This window comes from Gallus gallus, chromosome 20 (genome assembly GCF_016699485.2).
Source record: "Gallus gallus isolate bGalGal1 chromosome 20, bGalGal1.mat.broiler.GRCg7b, whole genome shotgun sequence".
Classification (NCBI taxonomy): domain Eukaryota; kingdom Metazoa; phylum Chordata; class Aves; order Galliformes; family Phasianidae; genus Gallus; species Gallus gallus.
Window position 1 is genome coordinate 3,632,292 of NC_052551.1, and position 13,562 is coordinate 3,645,853.

Sequence of the window (13,562 nt, forward strand, 5' to 3'; positions counted from 1 at the left end):
TCCTCATGTGTATGCATACAGCCTGGTGCTTGTTGCTGTGACATGCCTTGAAATCATGGAGGGAGGAGAGTGCACCCCAGACCTTGCTCCCTGCAACAGAAAGATTAAACCATCCAGAATTCAAACATTCCAACTGATCATGCTGAATTCTTTCCTCAGAAGCAACATGTGTGATGAGGGCATGAATCAAATAATGAATGGCCCACTAGGTAGCTATGCATTGAGCATATACAATTAATGTTTGCCTGGTCCTGTCGAATGGGCAGGACCATTAAGACCAGTAAGAAAGAGAGAGGAGGCATTTTTTGCAGCTTGTAGAATGAGTGTCCAAACAGTTCACCTGTATCCTAATGTCACTGACTTCTATTGTCTCTTTCAGGAACAGTATAAATTTGTATATGAGGTTGCACTGGAATACTTGAGCTCCTTTTAGCCCAGCAGAGGGAGGGGAGCACCCGATGTGGCAGACCCCGACCCCTGGCAGACGCTTCTCCCCTGTCCCACACTAGAAGGTGGTAACAAGTGTGGGAAGGAAAACCTCTCCTTCCTGGAGAAAGAGACTGAGACTGCACAGACCAGCTGGAAGGAGGAGATGATGCCTGTGTTTGCTGCTGCCTGCTTTCTATTGGAGCATCTACCGCTTCTTAAATAACCTACTGTAAAAATAAGCGAAATGGGAGACAGGCTGAAGGACTGGACTTTCTAATCCCCTCTGACTTCTCTCCTCTTTAGGATTGTACTTTTGCTGTCCTTGCTGAAGAGTGGGGAAAGAATGAAACCTTTAGGAAATTCTCTTCTAAATGTCTCCTTTTTAAGTTATTATTTTGTTCTCAAATCCCAGTCTTTAATTTTTGAATTTCATGCAGCAGTCTTTAGGGAAAAATGAGATAGCCATAGGGAATTTATGAAATGTTTCATTACCATTTGCCTATCTTATCTGTTTTTGTTTTATCTTCCAAATGAAAAGGCCAACACCAAAAAAACACTGGATATCTTTCCGCATCTGGTTCCTTTTAGCATGAAGATGGTGGAGATGAGGAGTTAGTTGTTCATGGATTCGCACCTTGGCTTCTACATGTTTCCTCCCAGTTTCTCCCAAGGCTGTGCATGAACTGGTTACAGCTCTCTGGTCCATGTTTGTTTCAGTGCTGGTGAAGCAATATTAATGAGTTTCCCAGCCACTTAAACCCTGAAGTTAAATATTTGCATCAAACAAATTGCATTTGTCTTGCAACCTTGGTAACGATGTTACCATATTTTTCAAGTATTTGCTGGGGTGCAGTGTGTCTTTGAAAAACAGGGTATAAAGTAGGTATTATTGATCATATACTATGTATTATTATTTTTTTATTTATTATTTGTATTGCTGTAGAACTTAGGACCCCTAGTCCTGACAGGTCCCTGCTGAACTAGGCTAGGCACTGTGCAAATGAAGAGCAAAGAAGGTTCCTGCTCAAGAGCTTTGAATCTGAAGGTAATCTTAAAATTGAGTTTGATGAAGTTTTCCTCACTGTTCCCAAACTGTTGTACAGTCAGACGTAGTTGAGTGATTTATTCAGATTTCTGGCCCCTGCAAATTTAAAATGGTAACCCGTCCAAGCTGCAGGAAAGGTGATGGACATACACAGAAACCTGTTCTGGCATCTGCTAAGAAAAGGCTTCGACCAGCACAGCAACGTTCCATCTTAAGCAAAACAGCTTTTGTTTTGTTCTGCAGAAATGCCTATGCAACTCTTCTTGTTTGCAACAAACATCAGAAGGGTTTTGCCATGGTTCTCGATCTCGCTCTGACTTCTTAGAAGTTAAGAAATTGCTTTTCTGAAAGAGTTTGTTTAAGGAGGTAATCACTGAGTTCTACAGGATAATAATCTCTGAGATTGTTTTTAAATGAATGAGGATTTACGACATTCAGTATTTCAATTTAGTCATTTATTTATCCTGAGAGTGCAGGGATCCAAGATAGTTCAGTGTGTAAATTAGATTCTAGGTGATGTAGGTTTCTCCAAACATAGACTTGCTTAAAGCTAGGCAGGTAAGGGAAGAGTTTAAGGAAATTCCACTTTCTTACCATTTCATAGTATTCCATCCTCTGGTAAATGCTCAGAAACTGCTGGGAGCTCAGTCGTGTCAATGCCTCACATAGAGAGCACCAGAAGCTTAAAAAAGATATTACCAATTCCATATATAAATTCAAAAGGCAGCTCTGCTTCATGGTCATTTGTTAGGTGATAATCATATCTCTGTCTTGACAACTGAATCTGATTGGAACACTTATTGGCTCAGCTATAGCAGTACCTAACAAAAAAGTTACCATCTCTGTCAGGACCTGCAGCAGCCTAAGAAACAAGGCTCACTATTTGGAAATGGAATCTTTCCTGCTGAGCAGATGAGAGGTCTGCATAGGATGCTGAACTACCAAGCTCATGTTCTGTCCAAGAAGCTTTGGATTCTTGGCTTCTTCCACGTGAATACCTTGAAGGTCTCAGGCAGTTGTGCCACAAAGTGTCAATGGGAACCCCCTCACAGGTGCCTCTGTGTGTGTCAGGTTGGGCCCCGACTTTCTGCAAGGAATCACAAAATCAGCATTAGATCACAGTGGGGCTGCAGGTTGAATGTCTGCTGTTTCACAAAACGAATTAGTTGTTTTATTTTTTTTTTCTGTTGCTGCTAAGCTGCACAAAAAACTCAGCTGTAGAATAAGAGGCAAAGCAAAATTATGACATATGAGAAGGAAGGGATGATGTTACTGTCTGAATTACAGGTGGTTTGCTTGAGGGCCATTTGCAAAGAAGAGGAAAGAGGGAATCCTGATCCCAAAATGGGATTTTGCAATTTCCAATGTGAGCAGAAGCTACCAGCAAAATGTTCATGACTTCACTAACTCCAGAAAGCCAGAGGGAGTGACTCCCTATGGATGCTATGGAAATATGAATTAGTATTTAGCATTCTGTTAATTTTACATGGAAACTAGCATACCCATAGGTCCCTTTCAGGAATTACTGAAAGACTAGTTCAGGCACTGAAGTTAATAGCCTGGGTAAAAGGAATAGAGGGGTAGAATAAATGGCAATGTAAGCAAGAAATGAAGGGTAGAAGGTAGTTTCAGGCTAAGCAGTAGCATGAAGGAAAGTGGATTATGAAGCCAGCAGTCAGCCTATGGGAGGGATGTATACATGGAGAGAAGCAGGTGTTGGATGGGCTGGGCAGAAGAGCTCTTGCAGTGAAGTTGTTTAAGGTCCTGAGGTAGGTTTAAATGTATTTTCATGGTATGAGACGTGCTAGTACAGGGTCAGGTGCAAGCATCAGCTGGCCCACAGTAACGCACCACATGCTTTTAGCTCTCTGCAAGTGCAAAGTAGCACTTAAATAGCATATATAGCATAAAGATAGCATAAATTTCAGTGAGAGGTCTTTAAGCTACATTTTACCTTGTATTTGCAAGGAACAAGTTCAGTGCAAATCATGTTGGTTCATACAGCCCAACTGTTAGCCGCAACTGATTGTGTGCGGGTGTGGAAGGGCACTCAGCAAACACAACGGGTGATGTTGGTTGTGGTCCATACTGTTCCATCACCACACGGGTACACTGATTTTTGGGAACCCAGCTCCGATGTGTATTGGCTCAGGGATCTTTGCACTGTTCTTTGCTGCACAATGCATATATGTTGAATATGAAGTAATGATAAAGGGAGAGAAAAAAGAACTTGCTATTAATAACCTTCTTACCTTGAGGTTGTTTAAACTGTTGAGAAGAGCCTGTAGCAACATAGGTAATGTGTTTGAAGCAAGACTGTGGATGTTGGGTCTGTTTTCTCTGAGAAAGAGAGAAGTTTGGAGATAGATAATAAAGAAGGCTTTCTTACTCTTGAAAAGATTGACAATCCAGGACAAGCTTTCCAGCCTAAGTATTGCTTTCTGCAGCTGGGGAGCAGTAATGTAAGGTAGAAAAGGGGAAGTCCTCAATGACTGAGTTTTAGGCTGTGTAAATATGATATTGACAGTATTTGAATAGTCATAATGGAAACAATTATTCCCATTCTGACATCCTTCAGGATTGGGTGAGAATTGTTTGTTGATAGCATAATATTGGTCAAAAGTGTAATCTGAAATTTGGAAAGCCAGAAATAAGTAAAGAAGAGTAAGTGTATGTGATCTATGTCATACACAGAACAAATAACATCTTAAATTATTAAGGGATGTAACTGAAGCAAAGAATTCCAGAGCTATGTAGGCTGCATGCTGGAGAAGGAGGAACCTGAGCTGTCACCAGGAAAGAGATAGAGAGAAAACCCCTGCAAGATACAGTGGGTCTTGACAATCTTTTTTCTATTATTATTATCTCTGTGAAAACTGCATCCTGTGCTGCCATCTTTTGTTATTTTTTCCCCTCAAAGAATGGCCTGTAAAGAAAATGGTAGCTGACCTCCTGTAGATGAACTTGAGGTACTTGCTTATTAATGTGAAGGAAACAGACTGGGGTTGGGAGTACAATGTCCATGTGAGGGTAGGGACCACTGGTAACAAAAAAGCAGATGGGAATTGATGGTTTTATTTAGTAGATTGAAGTAACTGGTTCTGAACAGGGAAGTCTCCGGGCTGTTGTTGGTAGGAGACATTTCGGTTCATGATTGAAATTCATTAGCAAAGTTGCATGGAATGCTGCCATGCCTAGTTAGCTCCAACTAGTTTTATTAATGCACTGGTTGATCCCCCTTAGTTTATTTGCATATGAGCCATTTAAGTGAGCTAGAGTTGTCCGTGATGGTCCACAAACACCAGGTAATTAGCAGTGAAGGATTTTTCCATGCACAGAAACCCTCCTGTCACCTTTTGCACCAATTCAAGCCACAGTTCTGTATTCCATGTCTCCCATTCAGCTCCTGCCCACATAGTGCCTACATTTTAAGAATGCCCAGGGAACTCCCAGAAAGGTGACAGATATCATGGGCAAAGTCTGTGAGCCCTGATTGGTCTGGCCCATGCACTCTGGGGTGCAGAGGTGGGAATCCCAGAGCATAGCTTTTGCCTAGAGAAGCACATATTTGTGTGTCAGTAGTTTCCTACCTTTTATTCTGGATCTGTAAACTCCCTGTGAAAACGTCCAGTGGCAATGCAAGGCCCCACAGCAGTAGATTTAAGCCTGCAGATGGTAGAGTTGTTTTTCCATGTGGTTTGCATGGGTTCTTTAGGAGTAGTTGGTGGGATTTCCCCTGGGAATCAGTCCAGGCACTGTGGGTACACCGCTCTTGGTGTCCCTCAGTCTGTGGAAGAAGAGAGGCTCCCATTGGCGGCAGCTGTTCTGAAGGCAGCTGAACCAGTTGCTGTCTGTAAGAGAAGGAAAGGATAAGGAATCTGCTTTGGGAGAAAAGCAAACAGTGGAGGAGGATTAAATGGTATCCTGAAACAGGTGAGAAACTTCCACTTTGTTCTGTCTCTTATTCTTGCAGGGATATACTTACGTCTTTCCTACTCTTCTGAGTTTGTGCCAGGATCATAAAAAAAAAACAGGTAGTAACACATTCCACTCTGCAGAACTCCCTGGAGAGGGAGCAGGCAATGTAACAGAGGGAATAAATCCCGAGGGACGAAGATAAAAGATTTCCTTGAGAGGAACCTTCAAATGTGCGGTGCCTCTGTCTGTCACACTGGCAGAATTCTTTGCAAGTCAGCACGGAGCATTGCCCAGTCCTGGCATATTCCTGCATCTGCACTTCAGTGTAAATGTTGCACTTGGAAAGCACTGTTGTCCTACAGTAAATTCAAACAATATCGCATTGGTAGCACAGTTCACTTTTAGTCGTTGCAAAGGGCATCTCAAGAACTTGGTTTGATTCTGCTGTGTTCTAATTTGAGGTTCTTCCATAAGCGTACAAAGTCCACTCCAGCTTGTTAGAAACACACGTGGGACCTTGTGATGAAAGTGCTTCAGGATGACCTCTGCCTGTGAGTGTGAAGCTCAGTATACCTCCTTGCAGACCAGGAAGTGGTAGAACAGAATACTGCACCTTCCCTGCACAGACCTTTCCTGGAGCAGAAACTGAGGGAGCCAGCTAATTAAGGTTTGGTATACAGAAGAGAGTAATGAGGATTCTGTTAACCCTCCTACGTTCATACTTATTTAGATTGCAGTCTTCTATAGCCATACATACATGCTATACAATTTAAATGCAAGTGCCCTTCCTTTCCCTGTTCCCCGGTTCCCTGTAGCTCTTCCTCCATTGAGGGCCATCCAACAGCATAGAAGCAAAGCACACTTTCTGCAGTTTTGGCGAGGGATGCTAGGAAAATGTATCATGGAGTATCTGTTTATTGACTTGGACGAGTATCAGTCATCTTCCTCCTCATACACATACCTGAAGAACATACAGCTGAGTGTAGCAGTCGAGTACATTCATGCATTTTCGTACACCAAGGCCAAATCCTGGTGGTTCTGAGTTTGATGGGGAGACAAAAAACTCGCTGACTTCCAGTGGCCTCGAGTCTGTGATCTTTATTTTCTGTGTTAAAAGATTGTTAAAGCCTCCCTTATGAACAGTACACTGCACTCAGAATATCTACAGCTTCATGTCGGAGTAGCACAGTTGTGAAAACCTGGCAGCTTCTTTCATTTGTGAAAACGGGAGAGCGAAACCTCTCCATCCTTGTCCCAGTGCATCCAGCAGGTTGTTCACCCTTATCCTCTGGTTTCAACCTACGCCTTAAGAAACAAAATTATGCAGCAGACTGAATGATAGATGCTGGTGTTCCCATAGTGTTTCTTTTTGGAGGGGGGGGGGGGAAATAAAAGGAAAAAAAAATGTTTTTCTTGTAAACCAGTTCAGCATGAGCTGATTCTAAGCTGCATGGCCATGAGCCAGTTCACACTGCTGGAAGTGAGGTTTGCTTGTTGTTGTGGTGTGATATATGCCATAGGTGTAACCTCTGGGACCAGTCCTGGTCTGTTCTGTACAGGTTTCCAATAGGATAGAGGTCACTGTAGAGGAAGCACTTATTGCAAGTGATAGCATTTCAGTGAAGGTTTTGTAAGGGAGATCTGTTACCCTGGAACGCAGCTGTTTGGGGGACTTGGTGAGGTGCTTGAGCAGGTGGCTCTGTGGAGGTGTACTTCCTTCTGTGAGCACTTCATCCTTTCCTGGGCAGCTCCAGGAAATCTTGCTTGTGTGCAGTTATGAAGGAATGCATTTGCAGGGGTGTGTTTGGGTGCATGGCTGGCACTTCACAAGCTTCCATGAGTTTAGCTATTGGGAAAGCCTCCCCAGGGCATCTGATGGTTGTTGGCATTGCTGAACTAGCTCTAATGCTTCCCATGCAGGACTTCCATGTACATGGAGCAGAACTGGCATGACCCTCCTCCCCTCTGTAGCCCATTCTTAAGTCTCCAACACTCAAGCTGCGCTTCAGTGCAAAAGCTGCAGCTGTGCCCTGGCCACATTTAACCCATACAGACTGAGCGCACTGACAGAATTCACTCCCATGTTGATTTCATCTCCTTCCCCCTGCGCCAATCCTGTTGAAATGGAAATGCTGTAGCATCACTTGTTGCCAGAGCTGCTACTGCTGCAGTCAGCGATGCTGCGGCCGTATTGGGGTGAGCAGGACCCTGCCCAGCGCCCCACGCGTGCTGCGTCAGCGCGTCTCTGCTGTTGCGATTCTGCCCCCATCTCCCCCTCCTCTGGCCTTTATGGATTACTGGTGAAACTCACTTGTACAGTTTGGATGTTTGATAGATAAAGCACGTATGGAAAAAAAAAAAAAAAGGGAAAAAAATATAAATACAGAAATCTCAACACTGTGCATTCAGTGTCTTTTCTTTCTAGCTTAAAAGAAGGAAGGTAAATAATGTCAAGTCAATGAATATCAGATATATTTTTTGACTGTACATTACAGTGAAGTGTAATCTTTTTTTTACAACTGCGAGTCCATCTTATTTATTCTTGTAAATGTTCCCAGACAATGTTTGTAATATGGGCTGTGTTGCAAATCCATAAAATAAATCTGTGATCTGAGATTAATGTTTTACTAAGAGACTCTTGTGCTCGTGCCTTTTCTTTGCACATACAGGGGACAATATTTTGCAAGCAATACTACTAGAAGCAGCGGGGTGGTGGGGTGGGAAAACACGAGATAGCTTCTTGTCACATTGATGGGCAGCTGGCTTTATTTCACGAGTGCCATTCAGAAGTGGCTCAACAGCAACAAAGAGAATGCACCCAACATTTCAATCCAGCTGCAGCTTTTGAGACAGCCCTCTCAGAAAGCCAATGTACGTGTGCTGAGTGCTTTTAAAAATTACAGTCTTAGAAGTGCAAGTTAGAACTGAACATCTTCTTGCAATGTTTTCCATCTAACAGACATTACTGCCTTGTTTCCTTGGTGTTCAAGTGCTGCATTGCTAATGTTGACATTGCTAACGTTAAACACATTTTTCTGGTGCTTTCTATAGGCGGGTGTTTTGTGTGCAGGTGTTGTGTGCCAAACTTGAACGTAGGATGAGATGTCAGTAGCAAATATTTTCACACATCCACCAGCAGGCTGCTGCATTCATTCATCCACAGCCACGTGGCAGTGCTTGGCATCCACGGCAGTCTGTGAAAGCAGGAGGCTGCAGGCGAGGAAGTGGACAGGGATCCTCTACACCAAAGACCACTTTATTCCCTCAATGCAAGCACAAGTGCATTGAGATTCACAGCTTAGCGCCAGGAGAGCCTTGTCTTGCTACGCTCATACAACCCAAGTGGTAAGAACTAATTTGTTTTACATTGTTAATTAGCCTTACTAAAAATAAACTAGAAGGATGATGTGGCTCCTGTTTTTCTTAAAGCATGGTAAATCTACCTTCGAAGCATGTTCCTTTCTCTATGCATGTTTTCTTTTGCAAATACTTAGCTTTTTGCATTGATACGGAGAAAACTCCACAAGGCTGCACTGGGTGCCTGAGTTTGGCTCAAACACAGCGTTTGCTCACACATTTGCTGTTGTTCTGGGCAGGCAGATAGGAGGCAAAAGATGATGCCAAAGGGAGCTCCTCACCACAGCGTTACACCTGGCGTGTGCAAGGTGTGAACCCACAGCGATGTCATCCAGCTCCATCACTGCCTTCGAGTACAGCTGCTCTCATTTGCTACGGTTAAACCTTCAAATGCCACACACTGTGCTGATATGCAGATATGCTTTAAAAGCACATGTCAAAAATGGGATTGGTCTCATTAAGGCGTGGCTGTTCCCCATGACATCCAAGTCTAGAGAGAGGATGGAGAGGATTACCTGGATGGGGAGAAAAAGACCTCTCCAGAAGGTGAATCCGGCTTGGACAGCCAGGCGGTTGTCTTTTGGATGCGCCTGTTTTCTCCACTGACGAAGTCAGCTTGATGACCAATACCAACATGGACCATTGTGAGATGTCTGCTATTAGAGGAGATGTATCCTCCACACGACTGCATATTGACAAGGAAATTATGCCGTATAATGGCATAGAGAAGGAGCAGATTTAATTCTTCATGCCTATTCTTGAAAATCAAGCATCTAAGCCACCTGGGTTGGCCATTGCAGGTCCTCCCTCATTGGTCAAGTTCAACATTTGAAAATGATTAAAATATAATAAATAATATTTTTAAGGGGGAAAAAAGAAAAAAAGCTGTTCTGCATCAGTTTTACTTTTGTACACTGATACATAACTTCAATTTTACAAAATTGGCATATGTTTTTTCTTGTTTGTTTAGCTTTTGTTTTGTGAGTCATCTCTGCGTGTGTCTGGGAGGATGCCATATTTCTTGCAGAGAACGTTTATAACTGGCCTGTAAAAGTTTATCCATTAAGTGTTAATGTATGGTGAATCAATAGCTACAGAACATTTATGGGACAGGTCAGTGGGGTTACTTAAAAGTCTGTAACATTCAGTAATGTGTTTATAAACACCTATAATGTACTCCTTATGCCAGAGGCAATATAATATTTAGTACTCTTTTATTAATATAATTCCTTGTAAACGATGTACTGGTAAGATAAGCTGCAACCAGATGGATTTTTCAGCAGTGTGGTGAAATAGCTTTTTTACTGCATATATAAATGGTTCCCTCTAAAACATTTGTGAAAGGAAGTCTGGCTTGCGTAGGGGAATGAATGAAATACGCAGAACCTTTGGAGATGGTTAGAGCCAGAAGTTGCTAACCATAATGCCCTCGGTCACTTAACATGTAGGATGGTAGGAAAGGCTTAGGGCAGCTCTCAGCTCCAATGTGGCCTTAGCATCTCAGGAAATCCAGCTGTGTGATGCAAACTTTGAACAACGTTAGGAGATAGTCCATTGATGCCACCAGTCTCACAGGCTGTCTCTGATATTGGCAAATACGTAGGAAAAATGCCAGTGGTGTGTACATTGGTAATGGACTTCTCTGATGCAGTACCTCAATGTGGGGTGTCACAAATGAGAACTGATACCCACAGGGATCTTTCTTCCAAGTGATGTTTTGATTTGTGTCTGATCTGACTTAGGCTCCTTCCAACCCTAGGATTCATAGAACCATAGAGTCATAGAATCACCAAGGTTGGAAAAGACCTACAAGATCATCCAGTCCAACCATCCACCTATCACCGATGGTTCCCACTAGAAGCCCACGCAGGGCTTCTAACCTAATGTTGGAGTGTGCCAAGAGCACATAAAGCACAGGTCCCCTTTAGGACTTTATGCTGATTTGTGCATCTTCCATGCAAACAAGTCTGTTCCAACAGCAGAGCGGGGAAGTGATGGTGTGCATGTGTGTGTGTCTTCTGTCTGCCAGCTCATCCTGCTGCTGGAAGCTGAGCACAACTAATCTGCTACAACAGGAGCTACTGGAAGGCATTATTGGCAGTGTTTGTGCAGCTATGGGTGCTGATGGAAAAGTCAAAGAATGAAAATTATTGTCTACACTGGTGCTATAGGAACTATCTTGCAACAAACAAACAAAAAAGCTATAACAAAGGTAGGAATGAACAGCCCAGCTCTCTGTAAATGTGTGTACTCATTAGCAGCCAGTCCCAGTGCATACATATCACAAGAAGCATCACAACTTGCAGTAGCTGTTCCTGTGCTGGCTGTGGTTTGGAGGGCAGATGACCTGTGTGAATAGCAGAAGCCAAAATAAGCCATTAGGTTTCATTTCTTCTTTACACCTTCACGAAATTGCTTGTTATATGTAGAAATAAAGCTTGTCGTTATGGATGTAGGTTATAGCATACTCCACACCAATGGCAGCATCTTCATGTTTGCAGACAGAAACTGTGCTTAAGAAACATGCAGGTTACAGCGGTCTGTGATATCTGAGGGAACTTATTGCTTTTGGCCATGGAGGTCCTCCCTGCATGCCTTGAACCTTTGGGACAGAACTGAGACCTGCTGCTTCAGTCTTGTGCTGCTCGGGGACGTTTTGTATCCAGGTACAAATAATTAATTGATTCACTATTCATTTTCAGTAGCATTTTACACTAAAGTCTAAAGCGTGCACACATTTTCTAATGGATGGTAGCTGTTATGGACATTTGTCAGAGCAGGTGTCTCCCACCTTCCTGATAATTTCCAGTGCTTTTTAGGTCTACAACAGTTTCCATCCCCTACTCTCTGGGCCCATGGAAGAAAACTGTGATTTTGCATTGCTTCTGACCCTGTCTGCTGCTCCAGATATTTGCTAGGGGTGGGCTTGGGGCAGCCTTTCCCATCAACTGCTGTGCAGTGCCCAACACAAACAGACTTTGTTCCCCACCTTGTTAAGCAAAATAGCTGCAAAAATATCAAGCAGTGAGAAAGTATGAAGTCAAGGCTGAATTTTGACTGTAAGCATGCAAATAATTCTCACTGGCAGACTCCTGCTGCTGCTGTTGCTTACATGAATCAGCTCTGCAAGTTTGGAGACTAATTTTGGAAACTGCAGCTTAGCAGTGATAAGTCCAGGTTATAACAGCACTCCAACCGTGTGTGTGCCTGTGAAAATGAAAAGCAGATGCAGCTTGCTGAAAGAGAATGGATCCCTGTCCATCCCAGACACTGTGACAGCTCTTGGTCTGAAAGCACGTGGGATGAGGTCAGAATTTTGTACGCGTCAGTCCATGGAAAATATTGCCATTGCCTCAGTGCTGCTGCTTGGCCTTGGACTTCTTCATCATCCACTTCTACATTAGGTATCCCACTGAGGACTCAGCAGGAAGCTGTGTGAGCAGTAGCAAGTCTTTGCATGCAGGGTGAGGGGGGAGATAGAGGGGAACGTTTTGTCCTGGCAACGTGAGTGCAGTTGTAGGGAGATCCCTCAGGATGCAAATACTCACAAAGTTCTTGCGCTTCCATGGAGTTTAGCACAACGTGTGGGCTTAGAAGTTATCAGTCCCACGTGCAGCCTTGAGGAAGCGATAAGAACACAGCGCGCCCTCTCTGAGCCCAGAGGTGACCTTTTAAAAGAAACTGCAGATTTAATATATCTTTTTAAAATGAATTCACACGGAGTGCAAAGATAAAAATGCAACATTTTGCTAACGCGCTCCGTGCAGTTTTCAATTACTTTAAGCACTGAATTCATTCTCGGCTGCTTTTTCCTGTTCCTGTTTGGTGCTCTTCATTGGGAAGCAATTTGCTTTGGTTATCAGGGCTGCCCCCAGCCCACCTATCTGCCTCACCGATGGATGAGGGAACATTGCTGCGTAGGACACTCCACCAGCATGGCTCTCTTGAAAGGGAGAGTCATGCTCACTTGGATAAAATATCATTCCAATGTTCCTGGCCTTTTGCACCTTCACTTTTGGGAAATCCAGGATGATTTTCTTCCCAGGTTTAACTTCTGTGACTAACGAATCTTGTGTCAGTCACATGCATAACTTTATATAGGGCATACATACATATATATATATATAGCTTGTAAAGCCTGCTTATATAAATATGTATACATGTATATATAGAAGTGCTTGTGTGAATATCTAGATATGTAAATAGCTTTCATGGTGCTTCCTGTAGGGTTATCCAGCAAGCTCAAAGCTATGCGTGTTATCCTGGGAAGCGTCAGCCATGGTGGACATGTGCTGGAGGGCTCCCTGTTGATGGAGACACAGGCTGCTGTTGCTGCTGTCATCACAAAGGCCACAATTTCATGGCTTTGGAATTTTCTCCCAAACCTTTCCAAACTTCACTGCGTGTGTTGACACCTCCGACTCCCTTTACAAGCACTGTGAGGATGCGGCTCATCAGGTGACAGCAATTCCATTTTTCTTACAACCTCACTTCCCCATTCACTGCGGGAAACTACAGAGACCAAACCTACGACCCTTTCCTATCCCTGCTCTATCCAGTGCCCACCGCCACAGCATTTCCAGCAGGCCACCCTGGGTCAGCACTTGGCCTTAATTGGTGTCCTTCCTTTTGGAGCAGCGTGTGTGTGAGCAGGAGGGGCTGTGTTTGTTTGTGGCACAGCGCTCTGTGTGCAGAGAAGCACAGGAGGCGACCGGCTGGTAAACAGAATGTAAATTTCTGAAAGCTCTCTTAAACCTGTTCAAATCTCTGTGCTGTGCAGATAAGGCCGAGCTGTTGTGTGAGCTGACACAGT

At 43.6% G+C, this 13,562-nt stretch overlaps 1 protein-coding gene across 8 annotated transcripts in view; it reads left to right on the forward strand.

Moving 5' to 3' along the window:
• Positions 1–7,789, forward strand: part of PTPRT (protein tyrosine phosphatase, receptor type T) — a 432,923-nt gene extending 425,134 nt beyond the window's left edge. For all 8 annotated transcript variants that reach the window (XM_004946992.5, XM_040650803.2, XM_040650804.2 and 5 more), the window contains one exon: positions 380–7,789. In XM_004946992.5, coding sequence (XP_004947049.1) covers positions 380–433 — 54 coding nt within the window. In that variant the 3' untranslated portion in view covers positions 434–7,789. The remainder of the gene's footprint in view (positions 1–379) is intronic.
• Positions 7,790–13,562: the final 5,773 nt, after the last annotated feature.